This window comes from Suricata suricatta, chromosome 1 (genome assembly GCF_006229205.1).
Source record: "Suricata suricatta isolate VVHF042 chromosome 1, meerkat_22Aug2017_6uvM2_HiC, whole genome shotgun sequence".
Classification (NCBI taxonomy): domain Eukaryota; kingdom Metazoa; phylum Chordata; class Mammalia; order Carnivora; family Herpestidae; genus Suricata; species Suricata suricatta.
Window position 1 is genome coordinate 41,523,697 of NC_043700.1, and position 17,228 is coordinate 41,540,924.

At 38.8% G+C, this 17,228-nt stretch overlaps 1 protein-coding gene across 1 annotated transcript in view; it reads left to right on the forward strand.

Moving 5' to 3' along the window:
• Positions 1–17,228, forward strand: part of PIWIL2 (piwi like RNA-mediated gene silencing 2) — a 72,328-nt gene extending 55,100 nt beyond the window's left edge. Inside the window, exons 20-22 of the mRNA XM_029942502.1 lie at positions 13,656–13,909; positions 14,467–14,574; positions 16,255–17,228. Of these exons, the coding sequence (XP_029798362.1) occupies positions 13,656–13,909; positions 14,467–14,574; positions 16,255–16,411 (519 nt within the window). The 3' untranslated portion in view covers positions 16,412–17,228. The remainder of the gene's footprint in view (positions 1–13,655; positions 13,910–14,466; positions 14,575–16,254) is intronic.

Here is a 17,228-nt window from a genome sequence, read left to right on the forward strand (position 1 = left end):
TTAACCAACTGGGCCACTGAGATGCACCTCTTATTGTTATTTTAAATTAAATATAAAAATATAAAACATTGAAGGCACCTGGATGGCTGTCGGTTAAGTGACTATTTAGATCACTGTGTTAATTATGTCATTGTCAGCACAGAGGCTGCTTAGGAATCTCTCTCCCTCTCTCTTTACCCCTCTCCCCCTCAAAATAAATAAATAAGCTTTAAAAACTATAAGAAAAGAAATACTGGTAAGGTTGTGGAGGAAAGGGAACACTTGTGCACTGTTGGTAGGAATTTTAATTGATGCAGTTTCTATGGAAAACCGTATGGAGGGTCCTCCAAAAATTAGAAATAGAAATACCATATGATTCAGCAATTCCCCTTCTGGGTATTTATCTGAAGAAAAATGAAAACACTAAAAGTGGTATCTGCAGTGTTATGTAGTAGCCAAGATATGGACACAACCTAATTATCCATTAGTGGATGAATAAAGGAATTCTGGTATATATGTTACAATGGAATATTACTTAGCCATTAAAAATAATTAAATCTTGCCATTTGCAACAACATGGATACACCTTGAGGGCATAATGCTAAGTGAAATAAGTCAGAGAAAGAAAAATGCCATATGACTTTATTTATATGTGTCATCTTAAAGAACAAAAAAGTAAAATAAAATACCCAAGTTCATAGAGAACAGATTGGCAGTTTCAGAGGTGGGAGTGAGGAGAGTGGACAAAATGGTTGAAAGAGGTCAAGAGGTACAAGTTATATGATAATAAAAGTCACAGGGTTGTAAAATACAGCATTATGACTATAGTTAAGAAATACCACATGTATATTTGAAAGTTGCTAACAGACTAGATCTTAAAAGTCTCATCACGAGAAAAAAATTGTTATATGTGGTGATGAATATTAAGTAGATTGGATGATTTTACAGTATATATAAATATGAAATAATTATGTTTTATATCTGAACTTAATGCCCTATATCAATTATATCATTAAAATAGAATAAGAAAAAGTATACACCTAGTACATTTTTATTTTTAGTTTATTTACTTTTTAAGTAAGCATTATGTCCAACATGGGGCTAGAACCACAACCCTGAGTTCAAGAGTAGCATACTCTACTGACTGTGCCTTACAGGTGCCCCAATAATATAACGTTTTTTAAATGTGTATTCATTTTTGAGAGAGAGTGAGTGGAGGAGGTGCAGAGAGAGCGGAACAGGATCCAAAGCTCCATACTGACAGCTGTGTGCCTGATGTGGGGCTCAAACTCATGAACTGTGAGATCATGACCAGAGCTGTAGTTGGAGGTTCAACTGACTCAGTGACCTAGGGGTCACAATAATGTAACATTTTTAATTAAATATAACTACCTCCAAAATGTGTAGTGAGAAGAGAGCTATTGTTTTGCATTTTTGCGAAAGCCTTTAGTATTTGGGTTAGCAAAATGCAAGTAAATTTTTTTTTAATTTTATTTTTGAGAGAGCACAGGGGAATGCAGAGATGGGGACAGAAGATCTGAAGTGGGCTCTGTGCTGACAGCAGCGAGCCCAGTGTGGGGCTCAAACTCATGAAGCATAAGATCATGACCTGACCCAAAGTGGGACATTTAACCAACTGAGCCATTCAGGCATCCCACAAGTAAATAATCTACATTCAATTTGTTGTGATGTCAGATATCCTTAACTCTCTGGATAATTCTAGTGTATATTTATGAGAGAATTACAGATAAAATGGCAGGTAGTGGTGGTGTAGTAGTAGTAGTAGTAGTAACATATTTTTGACTTTATGGACTCCCTAGATGTTTCAAGGACTCCTGGGTAGAGAAAGATGGGACCCCAGAGAACACACTGTAGCCTATACTGTTCATCTGAATTCTAGTCTTATCTCCAACTACCTACGTGGCCTCTGGTTCAGTGTCTCAGAGGTCACTGAAACGTAGTATGTGAGGCTGAATGCCAGTGTTTACTTCGCCTCAAGTGTGAAAATCAAAACCAAGCTACCTCAGCTTTACCACTCATGATGAGTAATCACCAGAGTAAGTTCAGTTCATCAGTTATTTGGCCTGAACTTATGAAGCTGGAACTCTGCTCTGATCAACCCTTGTTGCTGCTGATGTGATTCTGACTGTGGCTACGACTACATAGGGCTATTTGACTTTCATGAGGGAAGGACCAAGGTATTGCCATTGGAATGAAAAGTTGCAGGCAGCTGTAGAATATGTGGTATGGGTTCTTTCTGCTTTTCAGTTCCAACTTCACGTCTCTTTTCTTAGCAGAATTGGGAAGAGATTGGGGTGGAGTGCTAACTAAAGCAAGTGATTTATTGTTTGGAGGGGTCTTCCAGACGTCAGCCTGCCCTTCTTGAACCCATAGTTGCCAATAGCTTGCCTGGCCTCTTAACCTTTTTTTTTTTCCACATTTTTTTAAATTGAGTAAAATACATATATAACGTAAAATTTACCATCTTGACCATTTTTGAGTAACACAATTTATTGGTTTTAAATACATTTATAATGTTGTGTTGTCATTAACAAACACCATCTCCATAATTCTTTTAATCTTGTAAAACTGAAACCCTGCACACATTAATCTCCATTCTCCTCTTTCCCCAGCCCCTGAGCAGCCACCATTCTATTCTTATTGATTTGACTAAGTACCTCACATAAGTGGAATCTTGTATTTGTCTTTCTGTGACCGACTTGTTTCACTTAATTTAATGTCCTGAAAGTTCATTCATGTTGTAGTATATTGCAGAATTTTTTTCCCTTTTTAAGACTGAATAATATTCCATTGTGTATATATATATGAAGTTATGATTATCCATCTGTCTGTCTATGGAACCTTGGGTTGCATCCATGTTTTAGCTATTGTGAATAATGCTGCAGTGAACATGGGTATACAGACATCTCTTTGAGAGCCTGTGTTCAGTCTTTAGGGTATATATCCAGAAATGGAATTGGTTGAATATATGATAAGTCTCATTTTTAATTTTTTGAAGAACTGCCATACTGTTTTCCACAGCAGTTATAGCATTGTACAACCCCACCAAAAGTGCACTGCAGTTCGTGTGTCTCCACATCCTTACCAACGCTTGTTTTCTCTGTGTGTGTGTATAAATTAGCCATCCTGATGGATGTGAGGTGGCATGTTGTAGTTTTGGTTTGCATTTCCCAAACGATTCTCCCTTCAATTCTGCCATTTTCAGGGCGCCTGGGTGGCTCAGTCAGTTAAGTGTCCGGCTTCGGCTCAGGTCATAAACTCACGGTTCGTGGGTTCAAGGCCCATGTCAGGCTCTGTGCTGACAGCTAGCTCAGAGCCTGGAGCTTGTTCCGGATTCAGTGTCTCCCTCTCCTCCCTCCCTCCCCACTTGTGCTGTCTCTCTTTGTCTCTCAAAAATAAATTTAAAACATTAAAAATTTTTTTTTAATTTCTGTCATCTTCATGTATTTTGATCTGTTATCAACTTAATAAATGTTTATAATTGTTGCATCTTCTCATAGCTTTGGAACCTTTTATTAATATGTAATGTTCTTGGTCACTTTTGTTTCTAATTTGAAGTCTTTTTTGTCTGATATTAATATAGCTCTCTCTAGTTATTACTATTTGCACAGAATATCATTTTTCATTATTTCACATTCAGTCTGTGTGTATTTTGAATCTAAAGTGAGTCTCTAGTTGGGTCATGTGTTTTTTTTTTTAAATTTTTTAACGTCTAATTTATTTTTGATACAGAGAGAGACAGAGCATGAGAGGGGGAGGGGCAGAGAGGGAAGGAGACACAGAACCGGAAGCAGGCTCCAGGCTCTGAGCTAGCTGTCAGCACAGAGCCTGACGCGGGGCTCAAACCCACGAATGTGAGACTGACCTGAGCCGAAGCCGGAGGCTTAACTGACTGAGCCACCCAGGCGCCCCTTGGATCATGTGTTTTTATCTTTTCTGCCAATCTGCTTCATTGGAGAGTTTAGCCCATTTATATTTATATTAATTAATAAGAGGAGGAATTTTGTCATTTTGCTATTTTCTATATGCCTTGTTTTTTTATTGTCCTTCATTTACTGTATTACTATCTACTTTTGTGTTTAGTTCATTTTTTGTAGTATAGTGATTAAATTCCTTTCTCATTTCCTTTTTCAAAATTGTGTAATTAACATATAGTGTTATATTAGTCCAAAGTGTACAACATAATGATTCAACAATTCTTTTTTTTATGTTTATTTATTCTGAGAGAGAATGCACAAGCAAGGGAGGAGAAGAGAGAGAGTCTCAGAGTCTCAAGCAGGCTCTGGGCTGTCAGTGCAGAGTCTGATGTGGGGCTTGAACTCATGAACTGTGAAATAATGACCTGAGCCAAAATCAGCAGTCGGATGTTTGACTGACTAAGCCACCCAAGCGCCACTGATTCAACAATTCTGTACATTACTCAGTTCTCATCAAGATAAGTATACTCTTAATCCCTTTTCTCTGTTTCACCCATCTTCCCCACCCACCTTCCCTCTGGCAACCACCAATTTGTTCTCTGTATTTAAGTGCCTGATTTTGGGGTGCCTTGGTGGCTCAGTCGCTTAAGCGTCCGACTTCAGCTCAGGTCATGATCTCACAATTCTTGAGTTCAAGCCCCGCCTCAGGCTCTGTGCTGACAGCTAGCTCAGAGCCTGGAGCCTGTCTTTGGATTCTGTGGCTCCCTCTCTTTCTGACTCTCCTCTGCTCATGCTGTGTCTCTCTCTGCCTCTCTCATAAATAAATAAAAAACAGTAAAAAAAAATTTTTTAAGTGCCTGGTTTGTCTTTTTTTTTTGTCTATTTGTTTGGTTTCTTAAATTCCACATATGAGTGAAATCATATATTTGTCTTTTTCTGACTTGTTTCACTTAGCATTATACATTCTAGCTCCATGTTTTTGCAAATGATAAAATACTCTTTTTTATAACTGAATAATATTCGTGTATGTGTGTGTGTGTGCCTGTGTATCTCACATCATCATTATCTGTTCATCAGTTGATGGATACTTGGGTTGCTCCCCTGTCTTAGCTATTGTAAATAATGCTGCTGTAGGGCACCTGGGTGGCTCAGTTGGTTAAGCGTCCGGCTTTGGCTCAGGTCATGATCTCACTGTTTCTGGGTTTGAGCCCCGCATCGGGCTCTGTGCTGACAGCCAGCTCAGAGCCTGGAGCCTGTTTCAGATTCTGTGTCTCCCTCTCTCTCTGACCCTCCCCTGCTCATGCTGTCTCTCTCTGTCTCTCAAAAATAAACAGGAAATAATGCTGCTATAAACATAGGGAGGCATATATCTCTTTGAATTAGCATTTTTGTATTCTTTGGGTAAATAGTGCAATTGCTAGATTGTAGGGTAGTTCTATTTTTAACTTTTTTGAGGAACTTCATACAGTTTTACAGTTTTCCACAGTGGCTGGAGGAGTTTGCTTTCCCACCAATCAGTGCACAAGTATTCCTTTTTCTCCACCTCTTTGCCAACACCTGTTTCTTGTGTTTTAGCCATTATGACAGGTGTGAGGTGATATTGTAGTTTTGAGTTGAATTTCCCTGGTAGTAAGTGATGATGGACATCTTTTCATGTGTCTGTTGGCCATCTGTATGTCTTCTTCAGAAAAATATCTGCTCATATATTCTGCCCATTTTTAAACTGTATTATTTATTTGAGGGGGTTGAGTTTATAAATTCTTTATATATTTTGGATACTAACACTTTATTGTAAATGTCATTTGCAGATATCCTCTCCTATTCTTCTGGTCACCTTTTTTTGTTGTTGTTGATTATTTCCTTCACTGTGCAGAAACTTTTTATTTTTATGTAGTTCCAATTATTTATTTTTGGTTTTGTTTCCCTTGCCTCAGGAGACATATCTAGGGGCGCCTGGGTGGCTCAGTCGGTTAAGCATCTGGCCTCAGGTCATGATCTCGCGGTTTGTGGGTTTGAGCCCTGCATCAGGCTCAGTGCTGACAGCTCAGAGCCTGGAGCCTGTCTTCAGATTCTGTGTCTCCCCCTCTCTCTGACCCTCCCCTGCTTACACTGTCTTCCTCTGTCTCTCAAAAAATAAATAAAGACATTAAAAATATATTAAAAAAAAAGAAGACATATCTAGAAAAATGTTGCTAGGGCTGATGTCAGAGACATTACTGCCTTTGCTCTCTCTTCTAGGATTTTGAAGTTTTCAGGTCTCATATTTAGGTCTTTAATCCATTCCAAAATTATTTTTATGTATTATGTAAGAAAGGAGTCTAGTATCTTTCTTTTATATGTTGCTGTCCAGTTTTTCCAGTACCATTTGTTAAAGAGACTGTCCTTTTCCTTTTATCCTTTGTTGAGGATTAATTGATCATATACTTATGGGTTTATTTCTGGGTTTTCTGCTCTATCAATACATGTGTCTATTTCTGTGCTAGTACCATACTGCTTTGATTACTGCTTTATAATAGAACTCGAAGTTCAGAATTGTGTTGCCTCCAGCTTTGCTTTCCTTTTTCAAAGTTGCTTTGGTTGTTCAGGGTCTTTTGTGGTTCCTTACAAATTTTAGGATTATTTGTTCCAGCTCTGTGAAAAATGCTGTTGGTATTTTCATAGCAATTGCATTAAATGTATAGATTGCTTTGGGTAATACAGACCCTTTAACAATATTTGTTCTTCTAATCTATAAGCATGAATGTCTTTCCAGTGCCCTTCTATTTACTGTATTACTGTTAATTTCTTTCCTTGTCTGTTAATAGTTGCTTTATATATTTAGGTGCTTTCTTGTTGGGTGGATAAATACTTAGAATTGTCATATCTTCATGTTGGATTGTTGCTTTTTTCATTATGTAGTGTCCCCCTTTTTCTATTTTGTCTAATACAAATATTGCTACCCTGCTCTCTTTTCACTTCTATTTCATGATAAATGCTTCTCCATCCATTTTTGGTTTTTTTGTAATGTTTATTTTGAGAGAGAGAGAGAGAATGCAAGCAGGTGAGGGGCAGAGAGAGAGAGAGAATCCTAAGCAGGCTCTGTGCTGTCAGCATGGAGCCTGATGTGGAGCTCCATCCCACGAACCCTGAGCCAAAACCAACAGTTGGACGCTTAACCAACTGAGCCACCCAGGCACCCCTCCATCCCTTCATTTTCAGTCTTTATGTGTCTTTAGGTCTGAAGTTCAGCCTATAGATGGATCTTGCTTTTTTATCCATTCAGTAACCATATGTCTTTTTATTAGAACATTTAGTCCATTTAAATTTAAATTATTGATAGGTATGTATTTATTAATATTTGTTCTTTGCTTTATGGTTGTTTTTATAGTTCTTCTCTATTCCTTTCTTCTCTTGCTCTTTTGCCCTGTGGATTGATGACCTTCTTAAGTGAAATGCCTGGTTCCCATTTCCTTTATTTTTTGTGTATCTATTATAGGTTTTTGATGTGTGGTTACCATTAAGTTCATATGTAACATCTTATGGGTCACTTAAGTTTGAACCCATTCTGAAAGCACTAAATTTTTATCCCCCTACCCCATGGTGCATGTATATATTATGTTCTACTTTATGTCCTTTGTATTTTGTGATTTCCTTGACTGATTTTTATAGATAGAATTTATTTTACTGCTTTTGTGCTTTAACCTCCATAAAGGTTTTATAAGTAATCTACTTTTTCTAAATGTTTGCATTTATCTGTGAAATTTTTCCTTTTATAATTTTCTTACTCTTATTAAGGCTGTTTCTTTTCATTCAAATAATTTCCTGTAATATTTCTTGTAAGGCTGTTTTAATGGTGATGAACTTCGTTAAGTTTATTTTGTCTGGAATATGCTTTATTTCTCCTATTCTGAATTATAACCTTACTGGGTATTCATGGATGCAGATTTTTTACTTTCAGTACTTTGAATATATCATGCCACTCCCTTCTGTCTTGCAACATTTCTGCTAAAAATCAGCTGATAGATAGGCTTTGGAGGTTTCCCTTGTATGTAATTATTTTCTTTTCTCTTGCTGCTTTTATTTTACTTTATTGTATTCTATTTATTTTTTATTTTAGAGAGTGCGTGAGTGGGGAAAGGGGGCAGAGGGAGAGAGAGAATCTTAACTAGGCTCCACACTCAGCACGGAGCTCAACGTGAGACTCAATTTTACATCTCTGGGATTGTGACCTAAGCTGAAATCAAGAATTGGACACTCAACCAACTGAGCTACCCCGGGATCCCTCTTGTTGCTTTTACAATTCTCTCTTTAGGGGCACCTGGGTGGCTTGGTTAGACATCTGACTTCGACTCAGGTCATGATCTCACGGTTCATGAGTTTGAGCTGTACTGACAGCTCAGAGCCTGGAGCCTGCTTCGGATTCTTTGTCTCCCTCTCTGCCCCTTCCCCTCTCATCATCTGTCTTTCTCTCTCAGAACTGCAACATTTAAAAAATTTTTAAATAACATTCTCTCTTTACTGCTTTTTGCCATTTTAATTATTATGTGTCTTTGTGTGGACCCCCCTGGGTTAAATTTGGGGGGGCTGTCCTTTTGTGTATGTTCAGTAGCTCTTTTGTATGTGGTTACCATGGGGATTACACTTAACATTCTGAAGTTAAAGCACTCTAATTTGAATGTATAGTAGTTTAACTTCAATAACATAGAAACGCTGTTCCTTTACAGGTACATTACTACCTTGTTAGATGTTGATGTCATAAAATTACATATCTTTGTATATTATGTACCTTCATGTATAGACTGATAATCCTTTTCAATACATTTGTCTTTAAATTTTGTAATCAAGATTTGGTGTTAGAACCTAAAGTTAAATAATACTCAGTCTTAGACTAATGCTTGCTTTTTTTTCTTTAAATTTCCTTGAGTCACAAATCTTATAGAAAATTTTTGAATGTAATACAAACCACTGTTACAATAAACAATGATACTTCACCTTTATTGAAATTTTTATTTCTCTATGTGGCTACACATTACTATCGAGTCGTCTTTTATTTCATCTTCCAGGACTCCCTTGACCATTTTTTGCATGGCATGTCTCTTGGCAAGAAACTCTTTGAGCTTTAATCTGGCAATGTCTTAATTTCTTTCTTATTTTTGACAAAGTAATAGTTTGCTGGTATAAGTTTTGAGTGGTGGTTTTTCTCTTTTAGCACTTTGAATATATTAACCCACTACATTCTGATCTTCTGGTCTCCAGACTTTCTGATGGGCAGTCTGCTGATAAGCTTACAGAGCCTATTCTTTGTGCAATGATTTTCTTCTATCTTGTTTCCATGATTCCTTTTATTGTTGGCTTTTGAAAATTTGATTGTATGTCAGTGTGGTTCTCTTTGAATTCATATTACTTGAAGTTCATTGAGCTTGAATACTTATATTCATGTGTTTGATCATATTTAGGAAGTTTTCAGTCCAAAATTATTCATATAAGACAGATTCTGTTAGTGGATTATTTATTTAGGTGGAGAGAGAAAGTCCTTTTCATCCTCCTCTGCCATCTCCCCAGAATCCTGTTAGTCTTGGCTGTTCTTGGTAAAATTTTTGCAATCTCAGGCCGCCTCTTCCTGCAACTCACAGTCAATCTTGTCATTTGTCTCATGGATGTTTCAGAAATCTGGTCATTTTTGAAGGCTCCTCTCTCGTAAAGTTCATCGAGGCTTTCTTGCTTTCACTGGTCTTTGATAGTCCTATATGTAAGTGTGATATTTATATTATTTTGATTTTTTTTGATGTTACCATAAGACTCAAGGGTTTTGGTGTCTCATTTGACATCCTGAACTGGAAGGGATCTAGTCCTAATACCCATTCTTAATCATCTTTGATCTGTTTTATACATGGTTGCCAGAGTAGTTTTCAAATGTGTGACTGATAATATAGAGGTCTCTAGTTGTTTTCTTACCCCTTATCCAGCCACAATCTATGCCTTTGCTTATGTTCTGCCTGGAAACCTTCTACCCTTCTTTGCTACCTGAATTATGATTCTTTCATTAGAACTTTTCCTGAGGCATACTGTTCACTTCTCCTTGCAGACAACAAATGTCATAGTTGTTATGTTATTTATAATTTATTGCAAACATTTACTTTATGTGTCTGTCTCTCCAGTTCTAATTTGAGTTCCATGAACATTTAGATTGTATCAAAGTAATTTTTTATATTTTCTGAGACTACACAGTTGCTTGTATGTAGTGACATTGTTTGTTTTATGAATGAATGGAGCCATACTTAAAAGAACAGCTCAAACTTTCAGCAGATATTTATTTTCTACTTGATCCTTGCCATTGTACTCAGTGCTAGCAATACAAGTCAAAGAAGCACAGTCCTACTTTCAAGGTACTCATTAATTTATTGTTTCATTTATTTATTCTTGTACTTAAGTGGTTTAATAATATACATTTAATGTTTATGTTTCAATATTCTGATTTGTCTTATATCCTGACTCTTGTCTAGACCTTAATCTTATCATTTATGAAATAAAGAGAATGGATTAGATGACCTGGAAAAGTAACCACTGTTGACTATTATTAGATATTTAAGCTCCTTGATAACAGGAATCATGTCTTTCACTTCTACTGGCAGCTTATATTATAGGGCCAGGTGTAGTATCTCACACTTAGTGGTTGGTTAGCCAATTTTAAAGAAAGAGGTGATGTCAGGGAGTACTTCAGATGAATTTGATTCTATTTTTCACTCCATTGATCTCATTATGTTCCTTTTCAATGCTTTGGAATATCCATATTTCCTTAATGTAATTCATTCTCAACAGCTTTTAAAAATATATGTAGTTGGCTGTTGAACAATATAAGGGCTAAGAGTACTAACCCCCTTGTCCCCCCACACACACTCAGTCAAAAATCTGTATAACTTTTGACTTATCAAAAATGTAACTACTAATAGCCTACTGTTGACCAGAAGCTTTACCAATAACATAAACAATAGATGTAACACATACTTTGTATGTAAAGGCAGTATATACTGCATTCTTACAAAAAGTAAGCTAGAGAAAAAAATATTATGAAGAAAATCATACAGAAGAGAAAGTGCAAGGGTGCCTGGGTGGCTCAGTGGGTTAAGAATCCGACTTTGGCTCAGGTCAGGAGCTCATGGTTGGTGAGTTCAAGCCCCGCCTTGGGCTCTGTGCTGATAACTCAGAGCCTGTAGCCTGCTTTGGATTCTGTGTCTCACCTTCTCTCTGCCCCTCCCATGCTCATGTTCTGTCTCTCTGTCTCTCAATAATAAGTAAAAAGGTTAAAAATTTGTTCTTAAAAAGAGAAAATGCACTACAGTGCATCTACAGTAATGTACTATATTGAAAAAAAATCACATATAAGTGGACCCATGCAGTTTAAACTCACATTGTTCAAGAGTCAACTGTGTATATTTTTTACTTTATCCCCCCTAACAGCTCTGAGAGGAAGGTAAGGTGGTGGTTTATTTCCATTTTTCAACTGAGAAAACAGTGTTCCAGGATCATAGCCAGGGAACGGCAGAGTCAGACTCAGTCCCAGGTCTCCTGACTCCAGATCTGTCATACTTACACTCTGTTTCCTTCTCTGTGAAATGATGGTTTCTTTCTGATCTAAGTACCCCTGGTTTCTAATGTTTAACATAGTATATCAGTAAGGGGTCTTTGAGAAGTAATAGAAATGTGTTTTGAGCAAAGTCAGAATTAGTTCGTAAAATCTTGGAGAATCTCAGATGATTGGTGAGAAGGTTTAACATCAAGCTGGGAAATGGACAGGAGTCAGGATAGCTCCTAGAGTTCCTGAAGCAGGGATCTAAAGAAACCACAGAGGGACCAAACTCCAAGTGATTTTCATTATCTGCTCAAGATTCAGAGCAAGGAGACACATTATTTTGGCATAATTTGAGTCATCTTTATGTCCTTTGGTTAGTACAGTGGTTCTCAGCTGGCAGCAGATATGTCCTCCCAGTAGGCAATGTCTAGGGGCATCATTAGTTGTAAGTGGGGGCGACTGCTGCTGGCATCTAGAGGGGAGAGGCCGGGAATACTGCTAAACATTGTCAGCCCCCCAAAACAGAATAAGCTAGCTCCAAAGATCATGAGTGTTGAGAAACCCTGAATTAGGGAAAGGCACCTTGACTAATAGTCCAAGCAGACTTACGTTACTGGAGGGAGAAGGAAACTAAATGTTCATACCAAAAACTGGTAGAATAGATGCTGGACAGCCAAAGACAACATGAAAACAGAAGAGCCATACAAATAAGAGCAGTAATTCCAGTTTGAGACTGTGAAGATGAATTACACATTTGTAAATGTAGTGCTTGGGGTGTCTCAAAGAAAGGTACACTTTTATAAAGTATTTGAAATTATGAACTTTAACTGTAGCAAGATTCTAGGGGATTATTTTAAAAAAGGATTTTTTGAGGGGTGTCTGGTTGGCTCAGTTGGTTGAGCTTCTGACTCTTCATTTTGGCTCAGGTCATGATCTAGCAGTTAGTGGGATCAAGCCCTGTATTGGGCTCTGTGCTGACAGCCCAGAGCCTGCTTGGAATTCTCTCTCTCCCTTCTGCCTCTTCCCCACTTATGTGTCCATGCTCACTTGTTCTCTCTCTCTCTCTCAAAATACATAATAACATTTTTTAAAAAAGGATTCTTTGGGGGCACCTGGGTGGCTCAGTCGACTAAGCGTCTTGATTTCAGTTCAGGTCATGATCTATGGTTGTAAGGTCAAGCCCCATGTCCATCTCTGCACTGTAAGTGCAGATTCTTGGGATTTCCTTTCTCCCTTTTTCTGGCTCTCCCCCACTTTCTCTCTCTCCCTTGAAAATAAACATTAAAAAAAAAAGAGGGACACCTGGGTGTCTCAGTTGGTTAAGCATCTGACTTTGGCTCAGGTCATGATCTCATGGTTCTTGGGTTTGAGCCCCACATCGGACTCTGTGCTGACAGCTAGCACAGAGCCTGGACCCTGTCTTTGGATTCTGTGTCTCCCTCTCTCTCTGACCCTCCCCTCCTCATGCTGTCTCTTTCTCAGAAATAAATAAAACATTGAAAACAATAATAAAAAGCTTCTTGGGGAACCGAGGTGGCTCAGTTGGTTAAGTGTCTGACCTTGGCCCAGGTCATGATCTCATGGTTTGTGAGTTTGAGATCTGCATTGGGCTTTCTGCTGTCAGTGCAGAGCCCACTTTGGTTCCTTTATCCCCCTCCTTCTTTGCCCCTTTCCCACTCACGCTCTTTCTTCGTCTCTTTCTCTCTCTCAGTTTCTGTCTCTCAAAACAAAAACAGAATAGCTTATTCTTTTAACAAGAAGATAGATCTGTGGGATGTGCAGTCATATGTTAGACTGTCTTTAACACTTCGCCTTGTTCTTTGCCTAAATGGTAGTTCATGCGAAATCCAAGTCAAAGGAAGGTTGATTCACCCCATAATTTTCCTACCATTTCTTTTATCATTGTTCATATTGTTTGAGTATGTGCCCTATATATGTGGCTCATCACGGCTTATTTTGCTTTCATAGTTTATAATGCCTTTGCTGTACGAGGTCTGTTTTACTAACCTGAGGAAGTCTAGAAATGATTAGAAGCTTTTCCTCCCTTCCCTTCTCACATGGTAGCTTCAGGCGCAGCTGTCAGAGGGATCTACTGCCAGATTGCCAAACTGTGTGCTCAGTGAGCCTCTCACTGCCTGCGGTCACTAACCCCAGACTCCATAGTTCACCTCAGCAGGGTGTCGTTTCAGGTGAACCACTGTCTCCCAGAGAAGATTGTGGTGTACCGTGACGGAGTGTCTGATGGTCAACTAAAGACAGTAGCCAACTATGAGATTCCTCAGCTACAGAAGTGTTTTGAAGCTTTTGAGAATTATCAGCCCAAGATGGTAGTATTTGTAGTTCAGAAGAAAATCAGTACCAATCTATACCTGGCTGCTACTGAGCACTTTGTGACTCCCTCCCCTGGGACTGTGGTGGATCATACCATAACAAGCTGTGAGTGGTAAGTGGGGAAAACATATTTCATCAAGAATAGGTTAGAGGGGTTATTTGTTCCCTGGGTATTGGAAGGGGGAGGTTGCCTAGAAAGATGTAGAATGGAATTCTCAAGAGATTTGACGGTCATAAAATATTTTCTAAACAATTGGAGAACAAACCGACAATAAATCTTTTACCCCTTAAGTATGATATATTGAATGCACGTTCTTTTCCAAAGATTATGTATGTATGCACACAGATTTGGTAGTTTTTGCTGCCATTCCTTTTTTTTTTAATAACAATTTTAAGTAATTTTACACTCAAGTTGAGCTCGAACTTACAACCCTGAGATCAAGAGTCACACACTCTGTTGACTGAGCCAATAAGGTACTCCTTCTCATACCATATACTGTTGAGTCCAGATTCCTGAGCTGTAATATGGTTTGGTCTGTGTGTATCCTTGATCCAGTCATTTGACCTCTCTGAGTTTTAGGTGAAGAAGCCAAAATGATCACCAAGATCTTTTTCAGCTCTCTTTGGCCAGATCTGACCATATCATTCCTTTGTACTTTTTCTTCCCAGGGTGGACTTCTACCTTCTTGCCCATCATGTACGGCAGGGTTGTGGCATTCCTACCCATTATGTCTGTGTTCTCAACACTGCAAACCTGAGCCCTGATCACATGCAGAGGTGAGCTGGCCAATAACGTACTCTTATAATTAATCATGTCCAGAGGCTCCTGGGTGTCTCAGTTGGTTAAGCGTCCGACTTCAGCTCAGGTCATGATCTCACAGTTCGTGGGTTCAAGCCCCACATCAGGCTCTGTGCTAACAGCTCAGAGCCTGGAGCCTGCTTCAGATTCTGTGTCTCCCTTTCTCTCTGTCCCTCCCCTACTCATGCTCTGTTTCTCTCCGTCTCAATAATAAATAAACATTAAAAAAATATTTTAAAAATCCTGTCCAGCTAGCTAAGATGGGATCACTGCCGCCTGACTGGAATATTTACCCTTTGAGTTTTTTCATGTCTTTCATAATAATAGTATTTTTTTTTTGAAGAGTAATTGGTAATTCCTGTGTACTTTAAAAGTACTTGAAGAGCTTTAAAAAAAAAAAGTTCCAGTGCCCAGGCTTTACCCCAAGCATTCTAAGGCATTCCTATTTTAAGAACTGCTCTGGAGGTGCTTGGGTGGCTCAGTTGGTTAAGAGTCTGACTCTTGATTTCTGCTCAGGTCATGAACTCACAATTTGTGAAATCAAACCCCACATCTGCTCTCCACTAACAGCAAGGAGCCTGCTTGGGATTCTCTCTCTTTGGCCCTCCCCTGCTCACTCACATGCGTGTGCACACACTCTCTATCTCTCTCACTTAAAATAAATAAAAAATTTTAAAGATTTATTTACTTACTTGTTTTATTTAAAGAAATTTTTAATGTTTATTTTTGAGAGAGTGTGTATGAGAGGGGGATGGGAGAGAGAGGGAGACACAGAATCCAAAGCAGGTTCTAGGCTCTGAGCTGTTGGCACAGAGCCCAATGTGGGGCTCGAACCCACAAACTGTGAGATCCTGGCCTAAGCTAAAGTCAGACACTCAACTGACTGAGCCACCAGGTGCTCCTTATTTATTTATTTTCTAGCAAGAGAAAGCATGAGTTGGAGAGAGGCAGAGAGAGAGAATCTAAAGCAGGCTCTGCTCAACTGACTGAGCCACCCAGGTGCCCCAAACATTTTTTTAAAAAGACAATTCTTAAAAAAAAAAAAAAAAGAAAAGAAAGAAAGAAAGAAAAGAAACTACTGGGGCGCCTGGGTGGCTCAGTCGGTTAAGCATCCAACTTCGGCTCAGGTCATGATCTCACAGTTCTTGGGTTTGAGCCCTACGTCGGGCTCTGTGCTGACAGCTCAGCTCTGTGCTTCAGATTCTGTGTCTACTTCTGTCTCTGCCCTTCTCCTGCTCATGCTCTGTCTGTTTCAAAAATAAATAAAACATTAAAAAAAAGAAACTACTCTGGATAATTACAGCATACAGCCCATTTTGAGACCCAGTGTCATTGGGCTCATGTTACATCAGTACTTTGTTAAGATACTTACCATTCTTCAGCCTATTCTTTGGGGGGGAAAATTCTGTTGTTTTCCTTGTTTCAGTCTAAAAACGGGGGCACCTAAAGTGAAGGAGTTTACCCATGTCCTTTTTCTTACAAATAGTAGAAATGAAATAATTCCACTTAAAAATAATGATTCCCCTAAGTTGCATCATGTATTTCTTAGTTCCCCAGTTTTTTGGAAAGTATGCTGTGTGTCATACACTTATTAGTACCTAATCATGTCCCAAATTGAAGGTGGAGAGTGATTTGGATATTTTCTTCTTGGTCCACAGGTTGACTTTCAAGCTGTGCCACATGTACTGGAATTGGCCTGGCACCATCAGAGTCCCAGCTCCCTGCAAATATGCCCACAAGCTAGCTTTCCTGTCAGGACAGATCTTGCATCATGAACCAGCCATCCAGCTGTGCGAGAACCTGTTCTTCCTGTGATGGGACAACCAGGATATGGGTGCTTAGGGAGATTAGACTTCGGAACTCAGCTACAACTCAGGCAGGATCAGCAGGGACCCAAGGGGTTTTTGTTTTGGTGGGTTTTGTTTGTTTCTTTTTACCAACCTGGTAGAATTAAATCATCTTTTTTTCCTTTTTTTTTTTTTTTCCTCTTTTATACCGTATCACAAAGAAGTTCCATTTCTAAATATCAGCTGGAAATTGCCTTGTTGCCTTTGTAGAGCAAGTGGTGGCAATACTGGTCCAGCATAGATGGAGGGGTGAATACAGGGGAACCTTTAAAAGCCCCCACAGCCAACATTAGCTGTGGAAACCTGCAGAAGCAGCAATTACACCTTGTAAATTCTGCTTACTAAGCACTTCCTATTTCTGGTGCCAGAGGTGATAATGAAGTCATCCCAAGTTTCTTAAAGTACAGAGTTACTTTATTTGGGCCACCGAGAAAGATAGTAAAAAGGCCTGTGAGGCAAAGTTTTTCTCGATATTGCTATTGCTGGCAAGTGTGAAAGGCATGTAGTAAAACCAGTTGGTGGTGTAGTCAGGTCCTACTGACCTAATCTTGTCTGGGGATTGAGTTAATGGCACCTGTGCCTTGAGTTAGCTTTGACGCTTTGAAAGGGGCATTTAGCCATTACTTGGCCTCCTGAGAGAGCCCAGATGAAGTTTTTTTTCCTGTATATTTTAGTTGTTTTACAGTGTACCATGTTTATTTCTTCCTACACCGCCTCCCACACCCACGCATACATTTGCTCTTTGTTATTGATCTTTAATAAATTTCAGCTTTTAAACTGAGAAA